The sequence below is a fragment of the Glycine soja genome, chromosome 1 (genome assembly GCF_004193775.1).
Source record: "Glycine soja cultivar W05 chromosome 1, ASM419377v2, whole genome shotgun sequence".
Lineage (NCBI taxonomy): Eukaryota > Viridiplantae > Streptophyta > Magnoliopsida > Fabales > Fabaceae > Glycine > Glycine soja.
Genome location: NC_041002.1, coordinates 32,838,246 through 32,851,570, shown reverse-complemented (window position 1 = coordinate 32,851,570; position 13,325 = coordinate 32,838,246). Strand labels below are relative to the sequence as shown.

At 34.8% G+C, this 13,325-nt stretch overlaps 1 protein-coding gene across 1 annotated transcript; it reads left to right on the top strand.

Moving 5' to 3' along the window:
- Positions 1-1,987: 1,987 nt before the first annotated feature.
- LOC114414796 lies at positions 1,988-5,252 on the top strand. Its single transcript, XM_028379218.1, has 9 exons — positions 1,988-2,116; positions 2,993-3,064; positions 3,175-3,240; positions 3,330-3,427; positions 3,526-3,563; positions 3,682-3,769; positions 3,872-4,207; positions 4,635-4,700; positions 4,834-5,252. The coding sequence occupies exons 2-9, from the start codon at positions 3,001-3,003 to the stop codon at positions 4,984-4,986; spliced, it is 909 nt and encodes a 302-aa protein (XP_028235019.1). The 5' UTR covers positions 1,988-2,116; positions 2,993-3,000; the 3' UTR covers positions 4,987-5,252.
- Positions 5,253-13,325: the final 8,073 nt, after the last annotated feature.

Below are 13,325 nucleotides of genomic sequence, written 5' to 3'. Positions count from 1 at the left end.
TAATAACTTAATTAATCGAGTTAGATTTCTGACTTAATAATCTTTTTAAACAACTCAATTATAATACGATCTGGAATTTCATTAGAGGTTAAGATATTAAAGGAAGATTCGGATGCTTGATTATATAATTTAAAGTAAATGGGAAAATGAAAGAGAAATTCACCGTGCATGAACTAGGGGAGATGATATTTTGTGGGGCAACTCAATACCATGGGCTAGGTGTCTCGATTGTTTTTCCAACAAATCCATGTGTCCCTAGCCTCCTTCAAATTACTTAATTATATTAAGATCTAAAATATCACAAGAGGTTAAGTAACACGGGCAGATTGGGAAGCTCAATTTCAAGAAATGTGAAAATGAAAGAGAAATGCATCATGAACAAGCCAACAAGATGAGGTGGAACAATTTTTTATGGACTCCAAGTGGGCTAGGTGTCTTGATGGCTTTGGAACAAAATGTATGAGCCACCCTAAAAAAACATTAATTCTTGCATTATGATGTTTTCAAGGAAAAAATCTGAGGACTTTAATTTGCATGCTTAAGTTAAGAGTATGATCTTGGTGGGAGGCGAAAATGAAGCTTGCAAAAAGAGCAAACCAATGACTGAGGCATGGTTTTAAATTGCATTGTCTCACCATAATTAGGATAGCAGCATTAAGATTTTTCAACATCTTTACACCTGTATCGCAACCACAATTATTTATAATGACATCATCCCTATTTGTTTGAATTATTCGCAACTTTTTTAATTGCAATGTGATCGCGATCTCAGTTTAAAACTTTGGAACTGGATTAATAATGTGAGTTTGGTGCGGTTGATGCAATAAGAAGAATAAGGCGAGTCTGGCTTGGTTTTGGAAATTTTAAGGGTTAGAAATTCAAGGATTTCTCACCATTTAGGATGGTAAAAAGCTAAAATTCTCAATATTTTTTGCAATCTACACGAGAAAGATATCAATCAAGTTTGTCAATTTCATGAGATGTTTTGTTCATATAACTTAGTCTATAAAATTGTTTTCTATTCTACATTTAAAGGATGGAAACACTTTTAAAAGGAGAGTTTGCATGTGCACATTAACATTGGTATATATGTAAGTATGGTTCATGTTGATCTGTTAGATAACGCTCAATTAAGAGATGGTGCATTTTTATATTTATCTTTGCATATAAAATTGACTCAAATATTACGCAGCTTATATAGATTCTTTGTTTACATACACTAGTGGTACAAGTTAGATAATCTACTTCACGATTTTTTAAATACTACAAAAATTTCTTCTGACATTTTTTTTAATCTCATCCAAAACTGCGTGAATTATGATGAATCTTTAAATAAGATTGAACTTGTCTCCAATAATGGCATTTTGCAATAATGTAGATTTTGCAACTATTTTTTGTTGCAGGATATACGAATTGGGTCCTATGTTATTCTTTTAAACAAGTGTCATATGCGAATGAGAATGAAATGGGATGCGAACATAAAGCACCATTATTAAAGACATGCACTATTTTAAAAACTTTCTATATTTAATCATGTTTAAAATGTGGACATGGTTAGCTAGGAAAATCAAGCTAGCATGATTTTCTACCAAAAAAAATGGGAAACAATAATAGTGTTGTTCCTTTTGTACGGTGACAACTAGCGAGAGCCTCCACCTCTATTTTATGCTGATGCAGCTGGCATATTCCCCTTTATAATACTTTTATTATTTGGTTATGTTATGTAGAACCAAAAGTAAAGGAAAAATCAGATTTTGGTTCTGAAATTTGAGTCAAAAACAAAACCCGAAATAGAAAGAAGGAAAAAACCTTAACCAGTTATATTACGTGTCACTTTCTTGGAGAAGTGAAAATTATACTAATATTCATTGAAAGAGTTCCATTGGTCATTCAATTTCAATATTAAACGTAATTGAAGAAAAAAATAATGCAATATTTTATTCAAAGACACTACCACAGAAGCAACCCTTTCCCTATATAAAGCCCCTCTTGCCTCTATTGTTCCTCCCCCTTCTCCCTTTTGCTTCCTTCAATAACTTATAACTTAGCATTGTATTGTGTTCAAACTTTGTTTCTTCCATACCCTCTTCTTCTTTGGCCTTAACCGTCATATTTGGTAAGCTAATAGCTTCATCTATTCTTTCTTGATAACATTTTTCTTTTGTTTTCTTTTTCACCCATTACCCTGAATCCTCCACTTTTGATTTTCGATCCGCCATGGCTTCATGACCCTTCAAACATAATTGACATTAGGCCATTAGTAGCATGGTCATGGTTTTGAGATTGTGCCTCAAAATTCGCCAGCATGGAACCAGATTTTGGATTACAGAACAATACCATAACTCTGTTATTTAAAAATGTACACCTGTTTATGTGGCGATTCTACACATTTTTTCTTTGATAAGATGAGGCTAAGAAACATGCGTTGCGCTAAAGTGTTGTATTTTCTTGGACAATAAACCCTCTTGGTTGGATCGTGAAAGTTTGTTAAATGAGCAAATTTCATGCTTTCAAAAGTTTATGCACTTTTGGAAGTGGTTTGCTCTGTCATATGAACTCAGTTCCAAGGTTTTATTAATGGGTTTGTGCCCTTTCATACAAGTCCATTTCTTGCGGTTTCAAAAATATAAACTTAGAGCAACTTTTTAAAACCATCACAAGTTTCTCTTAAGTTATGTGCCCCAAAGGGGCACTGTTTCACTTTTTTTTTTTCCAATTCAATCCATGCCACTGGTTGTGGGTTGTCCACTCAGAAACTTCACAAAGCCTTATCCCAAATGGTTTGGATTTCCCTCTGATTGTCTCCTCTTATTGACACTTTTTGCCACTTTTGGTGCTAATCTGTGTCAATAAAAGCATCTTTTTTTTTTTGTTCCAAAAGGCCATGAGGATCTGTGGCTAGAGAACCAAAATGAATTGTCCTATAAATTGTGATTGGCTCAAGTTGTTGTCGTGGAGCTTACACACACTTTGTTTTCTGTTCTGTTTTAAGGCTTTGAAATGGAGTTCGAGGACCGCTTCAGACACCAGGTTCAGAGACCAAAATATGATTGCCTTCTTTTTGGTGAGCCTTGAATTACAATCAGAATTCAGACCAACTTTAAAATACCAAATTGAAACATAAATATTTCATATTCATACTAGTCATGTTATAACTATGAAATTGTTCTGCAGATTTAGATGACACTTTGTATCCTCTCAAATCTGGTCTGGCAAAATCATGTCTCCAAAATATTAAACGTAAGCCACTGTGCCATATGCCTATGTCACAGCATTCTCAGAAACGACTTTGTAATTTGTACTAACATGAGTGATATCATTGATCATAGACTACATGGTTGAGAAGCTTGGCATAGACCCTAGCAAAATTGATGACCTGTCCAACCTCCTTTACAAGAATTATGGAACTACTATGGCTGGTCTAAGGGTATGTTTCCTAATCATTTCCTGTGAAATTGGTTCCCATTATTAAATTCTTAAAACACTAACAGCCTATAATTGTTTTTTGTTTCATTTTCTATTCAGGCAATTGGATATGACTTTGACTATGATGAATATCATAGGTACCTTGCTTTTTTCTTTTACCCCATCACTTTCAAACTGTTAAAAAGTGTTTTTTTATTTTTAATTATTGTGTTTATTATGAAATGGTGACATTGGTTTTTTAATTACTGCTTGCAGCTTTGTTCATGGGAGATTACCTTATGAGAACCTAAAACCAGACCCAGTTCTGAGGAACCTGTTGCTGAGCCTACCCTATAGGAAACTTGTAAGTTGTTTTATGACCAATATGAAGCAGTAGAATTGGTCACATGAGATGGTGCATAGTATCTAATGTGGCCTCTATTGCTTCTCTTGTTTTTGTCAATAGATCTTCACAAACGCAGACAAAGTCCACGCGGCTAAGGCGCTTAGCAGGCTTGGATTAGAAGACTGCTTTGAAGGAATCATATGCTTTGAGACCCTTAATCCTATCCACAAGAGCACTGTTTCTGATGATGAAGATGATATTGAGTTTGTGGGTTCAAGGACCACCAATCCTACCACTTGTAATGGTTCAGGCACCTCTCAAATCTTTGACATTATAGGGCATTTTGCTCAGCCCAATCCCGGTGCAGTCCTGCCAAAGACACCAATTGTTTGCAAGCCATCAGAAAATGCCATTGAATTGGCCATCAAGATAGCCAACCTTAACCCACAAAGAACTGTAAGAAATTCACCCTTTTGGCTTTATGATTTAAGACTAAAATACTCTTTTATTCGGTCATCTAATTTTTTGGTTGCAAGATTGATGTCTTAAATTTAAAAAGTTTTACTTTAGTCATTTAAATTGACTCTATTAGATAAAATTACTTTACCACATCCCATTGTGAAATATGTCACATCAAATCAAATAGGTATTTACCAAATCAATCAAAATTAATACCAGTAGTACAAAAACTGAAAGAAGGACCAAATGAAGACTAAAGAAAAATATTTTAAATTTAAGGGATCAAATTGATACCAAAAAATAAGATGAGACACCAAAATAATAGATTAGTGATTATCTAGTGTTGTTTCTATTTACCCTTTTTCAATTATTTTTTTCTGGTTGCTGACATTTCGTTTTGTTGGATTCTCTCTGTCACTTTCAGTTGTTCTTTGAGGACAGTACCCGCAACATACAAGCTGGAAAACGTGTGGGGCTTCACACTGTGCTGGTTAGTCATTGGAAATGTTGTTATTTAGTAGAAACTGACTTCTAGAAACTACATTATTCATTGCATTTTAATTTGTCCAAACCCACCATGTACTAATTTGAGGCTCTATATACTCATTGATTATTAAATACAGGTTGGTACATCACAAAGATGTAAAGGAGCAGATTATGCCTTGGAAAGCATTCACAACCTTAGGGAGGCTGTGCCTGAACTATGGGAGGCTGATATAAAATCAGAAGTTGCATACCCTGGAAAGCTAGCTGTGGAGACATCTGTCACTGCTTGAGATTATTATTAAGTGCATGAAATTAATTAAGTCCCTTCAAAATTGTTCATTTAATCAAAATTGAAAATCCAACCACCAACAACAAAAAAAAAAACGAACAAAAGAGAGAAGAAGCCCACGGGAATTCCCCCAACTTCAGATGTAGTAGTTGTAGTTGATGTAGATGCTTTGTAAGATTGCAATAAAATAGTCATTCAAATAAGTCCTCCTTTTTTGCCTTACTATATTAAGAATGTATAACTAATTGCCTTCTTCATTCAGCAAAATTCCCTGGGGATTTAGTTTTGAGATGAAGTTTTCATTAAACTATGGTTATTGTTGCAGAGGATCCAGCAAAATAAACTGAACCAAAAAAAAAAATTATTTCAATGAAAATTTGACTAAAATAGGAAATAAAATCAAGATATCATGGTATAAGGTTAGTGTCACATTTTTAGATTGTGATCTTACAATTGTGTAAATTTCTATATGTAAAAGGAAACTTGTCAAAATATTATTCTCAGAGATTGATTTTATGCCGTAAGGTCTTTATTTTTTTATGTAACATAAGGTCTTGAAAATAGTGGAGAAAATGAAAAGCAGTAAAGTTCAATAATTGGATCCATCTTTAAGGGCACTATAATATATAAAATATTTAATGAATTACGTTAACTTGCACACCATAAAACTTCGGAGAAAGTATTCGACGAACATAAAATATGTACCCAATAAGCGTTGGATTGTTCAACCCAGTTCAAGTGTACATTTCATGTGAATTGTCACGCAACTGCTTGGTTGATACTGTGAATTGATCATAGCAATCATAATTGGAAGCTGAAATGGTCAATTCCCCGTTCTTGTCATGGTGTATATTTTATTTTATATAAAACTAACTTCTAAGTAAAGTAGGTTTGACGGACATAAAGACGTAACATGTTTACAGTGCGTAACATAATTCATAAAAAAAAAAATCGAATGATGCATACAGGCCCAAGTTCTTTAATAAATTAATTTTGTAATCTTGAACCATAACTCCACGTCTCCATCATCAAGGATGATAATTTATTCAACGAAAAATAAAAAAGATTGCCTATAATAGGCAAATCAATCCGAACTATATGGATTTCAAACTATGTGAAATTAAAAAAAACTAAAATATAATTTTCATTTTCCTATTTTTCCAAATTCAAAATTTTAGTTATTTTATTTTTTTTAATTAAGAAATTTTATTTTTCACTTTTTAAAAAATTGTGATCTTAATTTATCTATTTTTTAATTGAGACATTTTATTTTCATCTTATAAAAAATTGATGATTTTAGTTATCATAATCACTTATAAATTAAGCTTATCAACTATTAAATATTAAAAAAATGGTCACTTATCTAATAACAGACATGTTTATGAACTGAGTATACAAATCAACATTTGAAATTAATTAAAAGGATTAAAAATCACAAATTTTTTAAACATGGTAGACAAAATATCTCAATTAAAAAATAGAGCCTAAAATTATAGATTTTTTAAAAGTGGGAAACAAAAAGTCTTAATTAAAAAATAAAGAGACTAAAACTTTGAACTAAAATCCTGAATTAAAAAAAAATAGAAAGACAAAAATTACATTTTAACTTAAAAATATTACTAATTATTAAGTGCCGTGAATTTAAAACCATGAGTTATTTAAAGCGCTTGACATTTTAACGTGTAAAGATAATTCATTTTTCTTTTACACACTTTTTCTTTACCAAGTTGGTGTATTTTTCTTCAATTAATAAATACTACATCTAACCCTTAATAAAAATGTTACTAAAAACTTTAAACAATATTTAAAAAACATCCATCAAATATAAATAAATGTTACTAGCATGTTTTCGTGACATTTTATTAAATGTTTTTTTAGCAACATGGGTTATACACAACATTTGATAAAATGTAACAGAAACATACTAGTAACATTTATTTATATTTTATAAAAAAATTTAAATGTTGTCAAAAGTTTTTAACAACATTTTGGTTAACTATGGGAAAAAAAAATATGTTGCTAAATACCACATGTAATAGTTAATTACCAAAATGAATAGTTTTTTAAAAAATTACTAAAATGGATAAGTCATCTTTTGAAAGACGGTTTCAAATATAAAGAACTCATGTTTCAAAATACAATTTCGCTTTCCTAGATTTCAAAACATGGAAATGGGCAACAACTAAAAAAATGTGTTGGGTGCTAACATACCCTTTCTAATTTTTAAGTTAGTCTATCTTAGCAAACTTATATATATATATATATATATATATAAAATATTAAGTACTTTATCATGACAATAATTTTAAATTTAGAGTATGAATTGATCAAATTATGTTAATTATATTTTTATTTTTTTAATATATATTTGGTCAATTGCGTCAATCAATGGTCCACCGCGTTTATCATAGGTTCAATTTTCATAACACAGGTCAATATATTTAACAGTTTGACTAATTTGTCATAACATTTGCATATTTGTGAATTAAATTGATCATTCACTACTACAAATAATGAATTCCATGATGGCTATTCATTGTCGTGATATCCACCATCATAGAAATTTGACTATTTTTCATAACGATTTTAAAACCGTCATGAAATTTGTTGCATTTTTACAATAAAAGACTTATTATGTCTAATTTTACATTGGTTTTCCTATAAATCGTCATAGAAAATATAATTTCTATGACGGTTCTCGATAAAATTGTCATACAAAGTTTAATATCAATGTCGGTTTTGTGGAAATCCATCATAGAAAGTATATCTTATACGATGATTTTGTGGAAATGATGTTGATATTGAAGTTTCTATAACGATTATTTGGAATCGATAAAGCTTTTAATTTTTTAATATTCATTTTGTTTTATAGACAATCCACATGTAATTTAACAAAAAAACAAACCCATGCAATCTAGACCAAAATAAATATAAAAACAAGCACAGGGAGTGCAGACCAAATTATAAATTAATTAATTAATATCAATAAATACATTGTAAATGATGTACAATATCCAACATTGTCAAACATTGGTCAATGCATTATTTTTACATTTTAAAAAGTATTTTACCCATTCCTTATGAATTGTTGTAATCTTCTCCAATTATAATGGTGTTCCATTACTAAACCATTGCAACAAATAATAAATACAAGTTCATCACATTAAATAATGAAAAGTGTAATAATTAAAAATGTCAAAGTAAACTAATATATTATTAAACACAAGCCAATGACATTTTATAATTAAAAGTCTAATAATCGAAACTTGTTAAAGTAAACTAGTATATCGTGTTCCATTCATTCTTCAAAACCCCCATGATTATGATCCACATCTAATGTAACACTCTAAAATTTTGATAATTGAAAATAAATGTTTCATTTGTTTCTTGTGTTATTTAATTACTTGATTAATTTGGATTATTGGAAGTGTTGTATGAATTATCCTTGTGCAATTACTTGGTGTGGATGTTAGATCATGTGATGTTTGATTGAACTGTGTTGGGATCGTGTGATTTTGAGATTGACCCAAAACCTATTTCGATAAACCATGATCTCAGACTTGTTAACTGTTGGATCACCTTCAAACTTGGACTATAGGTTTGGAACCCACGTCTGCACGTTTTGATCATTGGAATTTGGGAAATAACATTTCTAAATAGCTCACTTAGTGAGACCAGCTCGCTAAGCATAATTCCACCTAGAGGAAATAATTCACTCAGTGACACCAACTCGTTAAGTGCAATTCTAGCCAGAAGAGAAATTTTTCTTAGGGCAAAATGTCTCACTCAGCACCAAAAGTTGAATTTTACTTAGTGAGATGAGCTCTCTAAGCAAGTCCATCATTGCGGAAAAACATGATTTTCACCCCCTTTCTCTCTCTCCCAAACCCTAAACCTCCTCCTCCACCACCCATGACCACTGGTGACCACCACGAGTCACCACCACTTGCCTTTGGACGACCACACAAAGAGGAACACTTCAATCAGAGCGGAATCTTCAAAGCTCCACTCGAGGATTCAATAGAGAACAGAGTCTTCGATTCTCCCTTCGCAATTTCTTCAAGGTAACCATGTTTTATGTGCCTTTTCCTAGTTAGATGAGTCTCTCTTAGTATCTCTTGTGATTGGGTACCGTTATTGGATGTTTTTACCCTTCCTTTGAAAAACCTTTAAAATGAGAGTTGTAAAAGTTACCTTTTTATAAAATTGAAGTCATTTTCATGACCTTCATTGAAACCCGGTCACATTGGCATGATCAAAATTTCAAAATGATGTCTCTTTCACGTGGACACAAAAAAATACTATTTTAGTCCCTGATCGAGGCCGTACCCGAATCAAATGAACATTAAAAATGCAGTATCTAGGAAGTGATCATAGGTCGGCTCCCAACGAGCAATGGTCAACCAAACGTTCATAACAAATAGTAATAAAATAGTAACGAATTTGGGGGGGGGGTTGTTTGTTTGTGTAAATTAAACCACAAACAAATTCGAATTAAAGAAATAACAGAATTAAAACATGTTGTTCCCCATTGATTCACAAGCAAGTCTCTTATCCTAGGTTACGAGGATTTATCCCTAATCAGTTCAACCACTTAATCCAACCCTAAATTAAATTACTAAGCGAAAATTAACATAAGGCTGTCATTATGTGATTAAGCATGAACGTAAATTAAGCGCAGAGACAATTAATCAAGCACTAAGCATGCATGGATTAATAGCAACAATTACAAAGCAATTGGTGAAGAGGAAAAACTGATCAGAATTCAATAGTAATTGTCATACCCTAATTTCGTCCGGGGACCTTTGCTTGATGACATGCGACTTTTCTTTGGTCCTTGTGAGGTGCTTGGCACCCATCATTAGGCAATTTGTGAAATTCCAGGACATGCCGGAAAACCAAAAAAATATTGATGCACAATCCGTAAGTTTCCGTGACACATCGGAAATCAAATGGAGGCATCGTTGCATAATTAAGTGAGGTTCCGTAACATTCTGTAAGTCAAAAAGGGGATGATTATGTAATCCGCAAGGTTCCGTAACATTACGGAAAGAAAACAAGTATCGTTACGAAATTCGTAAGTTTCCGTAACTTTACGAAAAAAGAATCACCAAAAAAGGGTAGAGGGGGGTGTACTTAGTAAAAATGGGGGTGCAAATAGCACCCAGGCCCACTTGGGCCCTCCAGAAGATTCCTCCAGAAGGCTGTTGCTTCTGGAGGAAGCAACCTGGCTCGCCTGGGCGAGCTGGGCGGCAAGCATCTCCCCTATTTTTCTATAAATAGGGGAGGAAGTGAAGAAGAAAAGGGTTCAGCCCCTTAGGCACTTCTCTCTCTTTTGAATTTGCTTGGAAAAATTGTTTCCGTGAAGAAAATCTAAGCCGAGGCGCTTCCGAAACGTTTCCGTAACGTTTTCCGTGAAGAATTTCGCAAAGGTTTCAACCGTTCTTCGACGTTCTTCATCGTTCTTCGATCTTCAACGGGTAAGTACCTCGAACCAAGCTTTTCGATTCATTCTATGTACCCATGGTGGTCCACATTGTGTTTCGTGTATTTTTATTCTCATTTCATTTACTTTTTATACCCCCTTTTGACGTGCTTAAGCCATTTTACTTAAGTCATTTCTCGCTTAACTTAAAAATAAAATAAATTTCCACCGATCGTTTGAATTGTATTATCCGTTAACTTCGGTTAAAATGAATTCCGACCGTTCGGTCGTGCCGTAACCACGTTGGAAAACAAAAAGAGATAAAAAATAATATAATAATTAAAAAACATCTTTTTTTTTAGTAAAATAAAGCGGAAAATCAATCGGACGTTTTCTCTTTGGGATTTCTCATTCTTAATCGAATTGACTAATAACTAAAGTGAAACTAAGGCTAAAATCAACTCGCCTAGTCATGCTTGTCCACAAAAATAGGTTTTTGAAGTTTGTCATTTCAATTTCTCACTAAGTAAAAATGGATCATTTTCAAGGTCCAACGCCTTAAAATGATCACCTCTTAAAGTAAAAAAGAATCACTTGATAAGAAAGAACTACGTAGGTCTGATTTCCTCATCACAAATTGAGGAATAGGTAGGAGCAAAGGGAAACACCCTTGTCGACCACAAAAAAGGAAAAATATAAAAAGGGTATAAAGGATATAAGGACATAAAAGGGAACATAAAAACCAAAGTCACGTTTGCACATTCGATTAAAGGCTGCCGTCCCTTGGGACGGACGTGTGGGGTGCTAATACCTTCCCCGTGCGTAAATACAACTCCCGAACCTTTCACTTAAAAGTTCGTAGATCGCGTCTTTTCCGGTTTTTCCGACGTTTTCCTCAAATAAACGTTGGTGGCGACTCCGCGCGTATTCCTTTTGTGGAACACGCATTCCGCGAGTCTCGCGTTGCCCTCCCGCCGAAGGGTAGGTTGCGACAGTTGGCGACTCCACTGGGGACTGTTTTTAGAGAGTTAGTCCATTTAATCTTGTGCAATGTTTTACCGTGACTTATCCCTTTGTTGGTTTCCCTTCATTATGTTCTTGTGTATATAAACTCTTTGTTGCTTTTAGTGCGTTTTAAATGTATGCATGAGGTAAATACTTATTCGTTTGATGCACACAAACACCAACACTATTTGCACACACTGTGAGTGAAAAAGGGCCCTATACCCGGGTTCATGGGAACATAAGGAGCGAAGGTGAATCTGTGATCATGCTAGGTCTCCGACTTGCTTGATTACAGTGAACCCTCATCTAGAGCTTTTCTCTTTGAAAACTTATTGTTGCTAGTAGTCCCTACTGCTGCAATATGTTCTTCGAAGAGAATGATACCTCTAGAAACTATCAAAAGAGATATGACTACCTTGGGGGTTATCACTAAATGCCTAGTTAGTTCTCTCCCTTATAGGTCCCTTAAATAGGGGCACGGAGCAAACACGCTGCGTGCCATTTTTCACACTGCCATGCATAAGTATCATATACCCTTTTGCTTATGTTCAGTGAATATTGTCATACTATGTACATTCCCGCATTGCGTCTTTTGCATATGCATCGCATATGGGTTCTGTCTTGATCCCCTCTGTAAACAAACCAACGGAGGGTCCGTGTCGCCTTCTTAAAAACGTATGTTGGGGCACTTTGCTACCCCTAGACGTTGTATCTAAGAAGAAGACAATTCCTCGGGCCCCTGCATTCCTAGATTGCATCTGTGTCATATGCATTCCTTCATGCATTCATCCATTCCACCCATGAGATATCGGAGTTTTGATTTGCACCAGCTTTTTGTCTCACTTTAGTAAGCATGGGAACAAATCAAACCGGCAAGAGGTTCTACCAAGTCAAGGTTAAAAGCCTAGATACCACCAGCATCAAGGAATTAGGGCGGTTGATGGAACCTCTCCAAATGCAAGCCTTCCGCAAGACTTACGGAAAGATCTTAGAGTTGACCATAGCAGAGGTGTCCATAGAAGCCATTGCATCACTCACCCAATACTACGACTAGCCTTTGAGGTGCTTCACATTCGGAGACTTCCAATTAGTACCAACCATTGAAGAATTTGAGGAAATTCTAGGATGTCCTCTCGGGGGAAGAAAACCATATCTTTCCTCCGGGTGTCTCCCCTCTTTGAGCAGAATTGCAACTGTGGTCAAGGATTCAGCAAGAGGTTTGGACCGCATAAAACAGACTCGGAAAGGCATGGGAAACCCCGTTAAGGAAAGATCAATAACTTAGAGGCATTCGTAATGGCATCATTGGTGGCTACCATGAATGGCTGAAAGTTCATATACGAGGTTTAGATTGGCTCGCCAAGTTAAAAGTCGTCAGTGAAGAGAGTTTTGAGGCACCGGAAGAGGACGAAGAAGTCCAAGCTCTCAAAAGCGAGTTAGGAAAGGCGAAACTTGCCAAGGAGAAGTTCAAGTTGGCCGCTACACACATTCGGAAGGAGTGTGCCGGGTTACGGGAAGAGAATGCAACTACCACAAGGGCCCTTGAACAAGAGACCAAGAGGGCTCGCAAGGAAGAGTATGGCCGGAATAAATTTCGCGGAGCTCTATGGGGTAGCAATAGTGAACTCAAGCTGCGAAGGGAAGAGAGGGACCAATCGCGAGCACATAGCATGGTTCTGAAAGAGGAGTTAGTTGCTTGTTCAAGGTCCAAAAGAAGCTTGTCTCAGCGTTTATGCGAGACAGAGACCAACATGCTAGCTATCATCGCCAAGTACCAAGAAGAGTTAGGTCTAGCCACGGCCCACGAGCATAGGATCGCGGACGAGTATGCTCAAGTATACGCAGAAAAAGAGGCTAGAGGAAGGGTAATCGACTCTTTACACCAAGAGGCAACCATGTGGATGGATCAG